At 53.1% G+C, this 12,235-nt stretch overlaps 1 protein-coding gene across 1 annotated transcript in view; it reads right to left on the bottom strand.

Moving 5' to 3' along the window:
• Positions 1 to 170: 170 nt before the first annotated feature.
• Positions 171 to 12,235, bottom strand: part of CATSPER3 (cation channel sperm associated 3) — a 36,970-nt gene continuing 24,905 nt past the window's right edge. The window contains exons 4-8 of the mRNA XM_025994876.2: positions 8,973 to 9,155; positions 7,937 to 8,077; positions 7,473 to 7,592; positions 6,463 to 6,620; positions 171 to 5,523 (exon numbers count right to left, since the gene is read on the bottom strand). Coding sequence (XP_025850661.1) covers positions 5,418 to 5,523; positions 6,463 to 6,620; positions 7,473 to 7,592; positions 7,937 to 8,077; positions 8,973 to 9,155 — 708 coding nt within the window. The 3' untranslated portion in view covers positions 171 to 5,417. The remainder of the gene's footprint in view (positions 5,524 to 6,462; positions 6,621 to 7,472; positions 7,593 to 7,936; positions 8,078 to 8,972; positions 9,156 to 12,235) is intronic.

The raw sequence follows: 12,235 nt of genomic DNA on the forward strand, positions 1-12,235 counted from the left end.
GTTGAGCCATGGGAACACGCACATAAAATCCAACCTGCGTTGCCTTAGGAGAAAGCCACACCTATGGGCATGGCCAGAAGTGGACAAGGGGGCTCATTCTCCATATACTGGCCAATGCTAGGTTTTGTGTATTATCTTTGCCACCTGGAAGAGAACAAATATTGCATTGCCACTTTGTATATGTGGTTTTATTTCTCCTTTTCAAAACAAAATACAGATGGTGTCATGTATGTACAGTTCTGTGACTGGCTTTTCCCACCTGCCAACTTTCATTCCTTTTCTGCACACTCATTCAAGGGTCATGGGCAAAGCCACCTACTCGAGCCAAGAGACTCACAAAGTGCCCCCTTTGGGTGCCGACAGCTTCTACCCTTGCTCATGAATTATCTGTGGGTGCAGGGGCAGGCAGAGAGCCAGAAAAAAACAGACCTCAAGGTCACCACCCAAGGCCAACCTTCTGGGTACAGAAACGGCTGGGGCTGCTCTACAAAGCACTGACAAGGCTGGCTCATCCCACCCGCCAAGTTCACTCCTGCTCGGCACATCCCCTCTGCTGGCCAAGCCTCCGTGTGGGCAGACTTCACTGAAACCCAGGGAAGGGTGACTTCTAAGCCAAACCCTCTGCTGTCCAGGCTGTAATTTCCTGATTAGGCGCAATAGTCACAACCCTTTCATGCACACCGACTGCTTCTTGCCTTCCTCTCCATCTCTGAGGCTCCCAGGGCCAGGGGACACTGGGCCAGCAGACTTCAGAATCGGGCCCTGCTCTGAAGGCAATCATGGCTTGAATCTTAAAATTCAAAAAATGGCTTTGAAAAGAAAGATCAAGGCACTGTGAGGCTGTAGAGCAGAGGGTATGTGTGTAGCCTGCATTTTGCCCTTTAATGACAATCCTGGCCAAGTGATGGTCCCTGTGAGTGCCTGCTTACCCACTTATAAAATGGAGCTAACAGTTCCTTAGAAGATTGGTGCACAGCTTCATAGGAGAAGGGCACACGCGCCAGACTTGCATGGCTGTGAATCCTGGTTATTCCTCTGTAGTTGTACACACTTGGGGCAGGGAGTGGTTTCCATCACCTTTCTGAACCTCAGTTTTACCAGTTTAATGGGAATAACAAAAATACCTAAGTGTTGCAACAAGTCTCAAATCATGTATGTGAAAGTATCTTGTAAACACAAATGCCGAAAAAACAGAATAGAAGGCGTTGTTTCCACTGTCAACAAAGAGAATGGGCTATACCTTCAGAGCCTGGGCCTGAAGCCTGATTGGATGCCTCCTCCTCTGGAGGCCTTTTTATGAAGAGGACTTTTTATCCCAAACTACCAATCTAGGTAGGCATCAAGGTCCTGCTGGGGAAGGAGGGAGTCAAGGGCTATGTGTGCTGAACTGTGGGGCAATGGGGTGCCTCTGTTGTGAGAACATCATTGTCCCGTCACTGGTTTACAGAGGCTAGGGTCAGTCCAGTTTCCCAAGGGTTCTAGAATGGACTCTTCATATCTCTTTGGCTTCTTCCACACTTTGTTTTCAGACTTTGGTTTCACTTCGCAAAAATCCAGCCACATGTGGTACCACCACCCCCAGGGCCACTTCACCTAGAGGCTTCTGAGCCCAGCTGGGGATTCAGGCAGTGGTTTGCAAAGCCCTCTTTAACATTTCCCAATTTTAGCTTGAGAGGTCTCTATTAGACAGAATGATCTTTTGGCCAAATATAATCCAGATTCCACATGGTCAAATCTATTCAGGGGGTTCCATTTGTAAAGGGCACAGTTAGCAACCAAAAATCATCCTAGAATGATCCCAAGCATGAGCTGCCTCTCTCAGAGGACATCAGTGAGGATCCAGTTCCTACCCCCTCCAAGGACACCTGTCATGTCCATTTCTCCCCTTTGCAAGCCTCACACTCCAGCTGAGTCAGAACCTCTGCTTAAAAGTCTCTGACTCTTGGTCCTCGACTTTTGCTTTCTTCTTCCCTCCCTGTCCCAGTTCCTGTTGGTGTAGATCCACTGTATCTGACTGGTCTCTTCACCTGCTCTCTGTTCACCCTTTACCCTGATTCTCCATCACGGAGAAGAGACCTAGAAAGCACCAATTAAGAAAGCATTCAAGCTCAACAATTCTCTTCCCTTCCCTGTTTAGTCCTGGCTCTCCCCCAACCCCCCAGCACTTTGTCACCTAGAGTCTATAGTAAAGTCACAGACAGAACTCAACAACGGTGAGGGGTGGGGCTGACCAGCAGAGCTCCGGGTAGCAGAACGTGGGGAAGAGCGGGGCAGTCACATGTGGATAAATCTGTCTCGGTCACATGGTGTCCCCTTTCTCATCATTTCCCAAGCCCTTGGACTAGAACTAGCAGTCATCGCTCTCCCTTCTGGGTAGCCTACTTAGAAATTCAGAGCCATCCTCTCTCTTGAGAGCCTGTGAACCAAGCAAACAGGCCTAGGCAACCTGGGGCCAGGCACAGACACCAAAGCAGGGAGAGAGACCACTGAGAGTGGAGTGTGACTGGGTAAAGGGCCTTTTAAATTAGGAGGGGTCCTATCTCATCCACATTTGAAGAAAACACAAGGTGTGCAGTTTCTAGCATCTACATAAGATTTCTAGGGGCTATTGGAATAAATAGAAGAGAGTTTATATTCTCACTCACTGCCCGGATCTCCATAATATAGGGACTGCTTCCTGCTGTGGAATCAACAAGCAGTTAAAAAAAAAAAAATCCGGCCACCTTCCAAACACCTCCAGCCTTGGATTCCAGATCCTTCCCACAGGAGCTAGGGGAGGGCCTGAGTGTGACCAAAAGACTCAAGCCCCAGGTCCCCGGCATCCCAAGGCAGCTACCAAACCGCCAGGCTGGCAGAATGCAGATGAACGAGCCATCTGGGGACAGCTCTGCTGGTTCCGAAGGCTGGGGGTTGGTGAGGAGGGTCCTGCTTTCCACTGCCAGGCCTGGGCAGGCAGAGCACTTCTGCCCCAAGCAAATCAATTGAAAGTCGTGGCCAAGCCTGTTTGAATTGGTGAGGACCCAAGTGGGAATTCCAATCTGCCAGTGTTTGCTCTGCAGACGAATAGAGCCAAACAGAAATGCTGCTTTGGGACTTTGCGCCAAATATCCGCTGGCTTGTTCTGGCAGCGGTGCTGGGCCAGCCCTCCACACGTCACCCTCTCCCGGCTCTCTGCTCTGTGACTGCCTTCTACTTGTGCCCTTAAAGGCGGCTCGCCCCAGCACACCGCAGCCCAGAGTCCTGTGCCTGGGACTCCCCTGCGGGGACACAGGCCTTCCAGGTCCCGCGCCATCTGCCCATTCCATGCCAGCTCCCCGTAGAGACCCCTTCACCGCCCACCCCCAACACAGGTTCCTGACCTCTGCTTCCTGCTCTGGGCGCCACCCTGGTGTTGGCCCCGTGCTTCTCTGCCCCTGACCAGCACGGCCCACTGCAGCTGGCCACCCAGCAGAGGCAGAGCTGACAGCGAAGCAGCACCGGCCACAGCTGACCACAGCTTTCCTCACAGCCTCACACATGTTTCATTTGATCCTAGAAGTGGGTCCATTTTATCAGCCCATTTCTCAGAGGAAATAGCTGAATTTTCAGAAGATCTGGCACCTTGCCTGAGGTCACCCAATTACAGAATCCCGACCTCTACATTCCAGAACCGTGGCACTTTCTGACTTACCTCCCTGAGGCTGATTTTTTAATCTTTTGTTCACATCCAGGGACCTAGGGCGATTCTCAGGATTCCTGGTGAGAGCAGGGGAATGTGTTTTCATATTCTCCTGAGCAATGTAGGCACACAGCATGTCAACAGTGTGCACAGCAGTGCAGGCAGCGGCAATGTCTGCTTTGCCTCAGGCCTGAACCAGAGCCCTCCAACGCACCGGCATAAGGTCTTCTGCGCCTCAGGAAACAGCGAGGCTACAGCCCCTGCCCTCAGAGGGCTCCCCTATAGCATGGTGATGGGTCTCACCCTCCAGAGCAAGCCTTCTTCGCGCTTTTACACGATTTTCAATTTTCAATTTGGCCCTGAGAGTGTGAACATTTGCAAATGCCAATGACCTGAGTATCTTAGAAGACATGTGCTCTCTGCATTCAAACAACCGTCACTTCCTCAGGGAAAATCTCTCCTCCAGTCTGGCTGGATTACTGCTTCCTCCGCATAACCGAGGGCCCCAAGAGAACCAGAACTGGACTGTGGGTTTCTCATTACAGTACTCCCAGGACCCAGCACAGCTCAGTAAGGAGGAGGAACATGAACAAAACCATGAGGAAAGGTTTCCATGTGCCCTTGTCCCAAGGCCTTGAAGGCGCTGTCACCCATAGTGGGAGACCATGGGTCCACACAGGGATTCTTCGTCCAGCTGCTCTGTCTTACCCCATGTGTTTTCTGCTGACCTGACTCCCCAGTGTGGATCTGGGGCTTTGTTCCCCTCAACTATAGATGCCAGTGTCCTACCCCAGCTCCACCCAGAACATACTCCTCCCACTGTCAGACAGGGCACTGCTAAGTGATGAACCTCCAGAACAGCCCCCAGAAATGGCAACAGAGGGGCAGTGCAGGGCCTCTGGCCTGGCCAGTCAGGAACCAGGGGTGTCATTTCAACCAATCCTGCCCTTCCTATGCCTTCAGAAGATTCCATCATGGCTGGATCGAGGTAGTGCCAGGACAGGGGCAACCCTGCTAGTCACGTGGCCAGGAATGACACAGAAAATGTCACCTTTTAAGTAAAGAGTCCTAACTAACCATAGGAGGGGCAACAGCCCAAAGGGCCTGATATTGCTGCTCCGTGGACACCATATGAGATGCCCCAGCACTGCTGGTGGGCCACTGCCCCAGGCCAGGCTACTGTGAGCTCCATGCCCACACAATACAGTCCTACCGGTCATGACCACACCCATTGCAGCATCATTACCACTGTGAGCCTAAAGAAACAGCAAAGTCAACTTCCAAAGAGGGGTCCCCATGGGAGTAGGTACACAGAAATATTGCTCTCCCTGGTGTGAGGCACCCACAAAGAGGAGCCCAGCTTTAAGAGGTTCCAAGATTAGTGTGGTTATACCAGCCCAAAGAAGCCATACACACTTATGGGGTTGCTGGAGGCCTTTCTTGGTCTGGGGTCCTCCAGGAACCCAGTGAGTCCTCGCTGCTGGGGTCAAGGGATGAGACAGCCAGTATGACCCTTGGATGTGGCCTCTAGCCAAGGGCAAGTCTTGAGTATCCCTCTCTCCACTCCCCAGGCCTGACTGCATCATGTGGAATGGGGAGCAATCAGACTTCATGGGTGCCTACCCGGGCCCAACCCCTAGTGGCAGGCAAATACCATGATCCCAAGTAACTGCAGAGAGGGCAATTCAGAAAGCCTGTGTTGAATAAGAGACTGGCTCGACCTGCGAGGCACCTCAGTGCCTGGCTGCCCACGCCCCCTCTACTTCTCATCAGCCTTTTCGGAGGACTGGGACTGCTTCTTCTGTGGCAGGTCTTCAAGCATCAGGCTCAACACGTGTACAATCTCATAGTACAGCTCCTGAAGCCTGGAAGAGGAGCGAGAGGAGAGGGGGCCTGAGCTCGGGGCGGGGACTCCATGCCGCCACAGCCCCACCCCCCACATGCTTGCACCTGTGGATTCACCACACCTGGTAGGTATGGGTTCAGGGAAGAGCAGGGACTGTAGAACTGGATCAGATCAGCTAAAATCCGGGTCTGCTGCTCTGCCTGTGGTCCCCAGAGTAAGTGATTTTTAACCCATGTGTGGGGTTGGAGACGGTGTGAAGGTGACCAGACACTGCCTGGCCCCACTCTTAGGCCACAAGTGGATGTTCCCTGACCCCCTCCTTGGAGTTCCTCCAGCCTGTGAAGCTCTCCAGGGGGCTGTTGTCACGAAGCCACCCTGCTCACATTCTCCCTCCCTTCATCAAGAGCTCACTGTGACTCCTTGTGCTCATGCCCCTCCCCTTCCTGTTCAGTAATGGCCCAGGTATAACTCCAGCTGATGCACACGTAGCATAGCCTTGAGCCCAGCCAACTCAAAGCTCCACACACTCCACTCAAAGCCCCCATGTGGCAGATGGGAAAGGGGCAGAGACCTCCCCAGAGTCCCAAAAGAAGGTTGTGTCAGAACCAGGCCAGGAGCCTCAGCTCCTGCCCTGCCAAGCAGCACTCTTTCCTCTGACTTCTCAAAAGGGGGCATTGAGAAAGGAGCTGGAAGAGTCCAAGGGACCAGCACCTTGATACCAGGGGAGGGGCAGGGGGACAGATGCCTCTGGGTCACAGGCCTGTCCATATGGCAGTGCTGTCCCTGTGCACACAGAGTCCTGCACCCCCAAGAAGGACCTCGCTTCACCCACCCTGCACATCGGCCACCACCCCCTGGCTCTCCCAGACCACCTGCCTTGGCCCCACCCTGAAGGAAGCCTCGGGACTAGGAAAGGCCTGATTTTCAAGGGACCAGGGGCAGCGGGGTGGGTACTGACTTGTAGACTGTGGTGTCCTGGTTGTCCAGAGTAGACAAATAGACATCGATGAAGGGCAGGCTGGTGCCAAAATCATCCAAGACCATGGGGTCTGTGTGTCGCAGGGTCTTCTTGAAGTTCTCCACCAGCTCACTAAAACTTTTGTAGTCAGCGTTTTTCTAGAGAGGGGAGCATAAAGAGGGCAGTAGAGACAAAGAAGCAATAGCCAAGATGCAGAAAGACCTGCGGACCCTTCACAAGGGGCCCAGGCAAAGGCCTGAGCTGACTTTTGGGTTCGCCCTGACTCCTTCCAAGCCTCGATCCCCCTGACCACCATAGCCTCATAAGCCACCATCACTGAAGTGAGTACAGCTGACATGGAAAAGAGCCAGGGAGAGCCCAAGTGTGGCTGGGCGTGTTCTCACTGTGCCCTGGACAAATGGGCATGGTCCAGACAGATGTCTCTAGCTCAGAGAAGGGTCTGAGGAGTGATGCACTGACTGCACAGGGGAGGAAGGGTGGGGATTCAGGACCCCCCAGCAGAGAACCCAGGGCTCTGCAAGAGGAGCTCAGAGAGCCTAGGCTGAAAAAAGAATGTTCCCTCCCCAAGCTTTCACAGGTGTATCATGCTTGACAGGAGACCACCAGCCTGGTGTGCTTATCCTCACTCCACTTTAGAAAAACCAGGAGCACCTATCAGGACCTCCATGACCTCATTCAACTCCGTGAATGGGGCCTATGGGTGTGCCTGTGCCTCAGTCACAAAAGCATTCCAGGCAGTGGGCCTGGCAGTGGAGTTGTGCCCAGGGAGAAGGGAGAAACCATAACTATAGTTCTCAACTCTCTAAGAGGTCCAGAGAAATACAAAAATATAGAGAATAAAGCCAAACTGTGGAAAACACAGAGCATTGGAACCTGCCCAGCCTAAGACCAGAGATGCCCAACACCACCTTCTGTCTACACTGGCCCCAAGGGCCTCTCTGTGGTCACTCCTTCAGGTCTGATGGTCCATGTGCCTGGAAATGGCCTACCTGCATCTGCATCAGCTTGCTGACCTCTTCCTGCTGCCGCCTTACAATCACCTGCTTCTCTTCCATGAGCGTCACATGTCTCTCCAGCATCAGCTCCCGCTCAAACTTTTTAATGGAGTCCTAGAGAGTGGAAAGATGGAGGTAAGACACAGGCTTTCACTGCCTCCCCACCCACCTACCCCCATCTTTCTTCTTCCCTAGCCTTGCATTGCTCCTCAGCAGGAGGAGCCCCATCCCATTTCAGCTTCAACTCAAGCTGCCATCTGCAGTTGCAGTGACTCCCCAAACCCCTGTCCTGCTGACTGCCATCATGAGACAGGAAAATGCACTGGCTCAGGAAGAAGAGCAGGGCTGGGGACAGGAGGGCCCACCTGACCACCTCCCCACCCCGTCCTGGACACTTGGCCTATGGCTCTGCCTGCCACTCCTAAGCTGACCCCCTAGCCTTACAAGGGCAGCCTCACCTCAGTGTGAATGATCATTACACCCACGAACATACTGAGGAAGACGAAGGAGGCAAGCAAGATGAAGGTGATGGTGAACGTCCGGCTGAGAGGCAAGTTCCGACTGTCCAACTGCTCCTGCAGGTCTGTCCAGCCATCAACCTGCTTGGGCAAGGCAGGGTGTGCCCAGGGCCAAGTGCCAAGGCTCAGTGGAGCAGGCCTCCTCCTCACCTGTGCTACAGCAGCCCCAGCCCCACTGAGGAGGCAGCTGGCTCTGCCTTCACATCAGCCCCTCACCCACTGTCCAAGGACTCCAGTCCATACATGGTGGCTGGGGATGCAAGGCGCCACTGGATATAGACACTACTGGCCAAGGTGCCCTGGAGGCTCTTCTCTAAAAGGCCTCCCATCGGGATCCCTGGGTGGCGCAGCGGTTTAGCGCCTGCCTTTGGCTCAGGGCGCGATCCTGGAGACCCGGGATCGAATCCCACATCGGGCTCCCGGTGCATGGAGCCTGCTTCTCCCTCTGCCTGTGTCTCTGCCCCTCTCTCTCTCTCTCTCTGTGACTATCATAAATAAATAAAAATTTTTAAAAAATAAAAATAAAAATAAAAGGCCTCCCATCCTTCCAAGAACTATATTGTCTCTCTGCAAGGCCCTCCTTTGGAAAGATCTCAGAGTCTACCCTTCTAGACTTGGGCTTTGCAGCTTGATTCTAGGTGGATTTGTGATAGCCTAGTCCCAAAAAGCCTATGTGACATGGGCTTCATTTCTAAAGTAAACTTAATCCAAAAGCGTTCTCTTTTGAGAACTCTTTTAAAGTTTTACAACTCTGTGGGACAAATGGGAATGCTCTAGGGAGTCACAAGATTAGAGAGAGAAATGGACCCCTGGCCAGGGCCCTGGCCTCTCCTGAGAGGCCAGCCTTCCACTTCCCCAGCCCAGCTAAGTATCTGAACATGAGGAGGACCCCATGTGAGGCCCAGCCTGTCCACACACCCAGCTGGCTCTCCCTTTGTAAGGCCTCTGCCCCCACCACTGTTCCCAAACACAGTACCGTGGCCAAGCTGAAGAGGGTAAAGAAGGCCACAGCCAGGTTCCCCCAGTTATTCGGGTCACCCTTGTCTGGAACTCCAAACAGGCAGAAGCCCAAGATAGCGAAGATGTACATGAGGAGGAAGAGCAGGATGAGCACGGAGGCCACGATGTAGGCTGTCTGCCCCACGGCAGTGATGAGTGTCTGCAAGGCAGAGGTACTGGGGCTAGGCCAGATAGCCAGGCTGGGTGGGGCTCAGCGGACAGGTCCAGTCTGCCCAGACCCCAACTGTCTCCAGTATCCAGTGCCAGGCCTGGCACACAGTAGATGTTCTATAAAGGGTTGGATGGATGGATGGATGAATGGATGATTGTGAACTGTGTCCAAACTGAAGGCTGGACCAATCCAATAGTGGTTGATTGGTGCCTGGCCTCTATCCTCTGTCACTCATGGGCAGATGGTGCTGGTTGCCTCAGGCCTGGGTGTCTTTCCAGCAGCACCACTGGCCACTCCACTTGAGCCCTGGCCTGCCTTTGTGGTCATCCCAAGGTGTCCTGCTCCTGCCTCTCAGCTGAGGGCCAGCCCTGAATGCTCCGCCAAGCCCAGGAGGAGTAGGGGAGCTACCCTGGGAGTGGCAATGACGAAGGCTGAGAGGAATATGACTTCCCATTCTTTCTGGATCCTGTTTCAGATGCCCTAGAAAGTGGGCATTTGGTTTGCCTCCACACAGCGGATGCCTCCTCATTGTTCACTCTCTACACTCCACACAATAGGTGCTTAAGACATGGTCACCTACCTAGATGCTGCCACAGACATGATTTCAAGGCAGGTGACCATTATCATTTGTCACATTTCAAGATGAGGAAGCAGAGGCTCGGAAAAGCAAAGAGCCTTGGCCAGCATCACATTCCAATATAGTGGCAGAGCTAGAACCAACTCCTGAGCCCTTTGCCTTGTGCCTCCAACGTCAACCATTAAAGCCTCATTTTCCAGGTCCAGAAACCATTTATTGGCTTCACACTATGAAAAGAAGCACTCGAGAGAGCTGGGCCCCAGGACAGGGAAGTGATGACAGTTTGGGATAATGTGGGAATCAGAAAGACAAGCTGAGAGCCCCGGCATTACCCTACGTGTGGACTGGCTTGACAGCTGCCCACAGAGGTGAACATTTCCTCTCTTTGGGAGAAGAAAATCAAGAGGTGAGATGTACAAAATTGCCTCCCTCCCTGTGACACAGAGACAGAACTTCTTTCACAAGAACTACTGCAGGTAAAGAAGGAAGTGGCCATGAGAAAATGCTACACAGGCATACAGTACGGATGACGTCTGCCCAGGTGGGCCCGGAAGGGGCAGCCCTGAGCCAGAGAACCTAGAGCACCAGGGACAGGAGAGTGGAGGACTGGCCCTGGCTGGGGGCTGCACTTCCAGGCCAGCGTGAGGCCCAGTGCAACCTGAGGCCAAAGCTGAGCAGCCTCGAGAACAACAGTGGAGAAGAGGTCATGCTCACCAGAAGGCCTGACATGTGGGACTCCTGACAGCTGGCCCTGACAACGTCCTTCAAACACAATCCAGGCGGGCTCCATTAGTCTGCAGTCCAGAGGTACAGAAATCCAGTCCCAGTGGATGACTGCCCAGAACCCCACAGGCTGATGACTCCTCCCCATGGAAGTCCTGGGCTTTCAAAGCTATGACCTGGTTCCCGTAAGTGCCTGATTCTGAATTTCCAAATTCTCTGGGGGAAGCAATTCCTAGCCGCTAGCTCATCCATCCAAAGCTCTAGGTTAAGCCACAGCTGCCCTCCTGGCCCTGGGGCATTCAGGGTAAGGAGAAGATCTTGAGGCATGGCAGGTGTCCAGGCCTGGCCACTCTGAGAGGGCCCTTCTGTGCCGCTGCTTAGATGTGTGGAAAGTGATGAGCTCCAAGAAGTAGGAGCCCAGCATCTGATGGTTGTTCTTTGGGCCTAAATACAGATGAACAGGGGTAGTGTGGCCTCCTGGTACCCAGCCAACAGAACCTCTTTGTGTGCAAAATAACAAGGAACTATTTCCTCATTGTCCAGGTTTATTGTCATGAGGGCGGGGGGCGGGGGGGAGACAGAATGTCATTTTAATTAATCAGAGGACAGGAGCCAAGAATTGGCCAGAGTACCAGCTCTGTGGGCTTGGAGGCTATGACTCTGTTAAAGCATCATTTAGACTTCAAGGAATATAAATTAGCACAGAGGTACAGGTCCCCACCTCCAGCTCCACCTGGCCAGTGTACAGAGGATGTGTAATCTAGAGTCACTTCTGTGCTCCTAGGGATCTGGGGTCCTATGATATTCCAAAGGCCATAGGCGAGCCACAGCCAAGTGGCCTGATGAGCCCCAGGGAACAACTTTAGGATACGAGGCTCTGCTTAATGATAGAAACCCCTGAGGTCAAACATGGGCCATATGTCTATGTGAATATTCTATCTGCACGCCCGTGGGTCTCTGTTCATGTCTACAAGAACCAAAGGCTGTGGTCACCAAGCAAGCCAGGCTGAGCTTTGGGATAGATGTTGGCCAGCAGGAAGGGCTGTCCTCTCCTTACTAGATCCCTGTCCTGCAAATAAGGGTTATCCCTGCCACGCTGTAAACCTCAGGCCTTAGCCTCTAACAAGGCTGCCACAACATAGCTAAGATGATGCATTTGGCAGACAGCTCATGCCCTCAGCTTCACAAGGAGTCAGTCTGGGTCACTGTCCCTGCCCCAGACCTCAGTCCTATATGGTTCCCTCCTCCTCACGCAGCCCTGGGCTTCCTTTCCCTCAGCTCACAGCCATCACCTTCTTCCTCACATGTTTCCCACCAGTTTCTGCCACTTTCATTCTGTGCTGACTTCTCTCCTGGCCTCACCTGAAAACCCTTTCTTTGGCAGGACATCATTCCTTAGCAGCCCTCTCAAGGGAGGCTGCCTATTCTTCCCAGCCTGATTCAGGAGGCCACCCTTGCCTCTCTCTCAGAGACCCTATCTCCATTGGTGAAGCCCCTGCTTCTAGAAAGAGCCAGCCTTCTAGGTAAACATTCCCCTTCATGTCTTGGAATCTCTGCCTGCAGGATCCACAACATGCTGCTGTCATCCTCGAGGCCTTCAGAATCCCTATGGAATATCAACCATCCCCCAGGCCTCTTTGTCCCTCAACTCCTTCATCTCCAGTGACCTTTGCACCAAGTTAGGCCTCCACTATCTTGGTGTCTGTCCAACACCTGCACTAAGCAGACTACATTTCCAATCGCCTGATTGTGCCCTCAATCTGAGGTA

Source organism: Vulpes vulpes, chromosome 12 (genome assembly GCF_048418805.1).
Source record: "Vulpes vulpes isolate BD-2025 chromosome 12, VulVul3, whole genome shotgun sequence".
Taxonomy (NCBI): Eukaryota; Metazoa; Chordata; class Mammalia; order Carnivora; family Canidae; genus Vulpes; species Vulpes vulpes.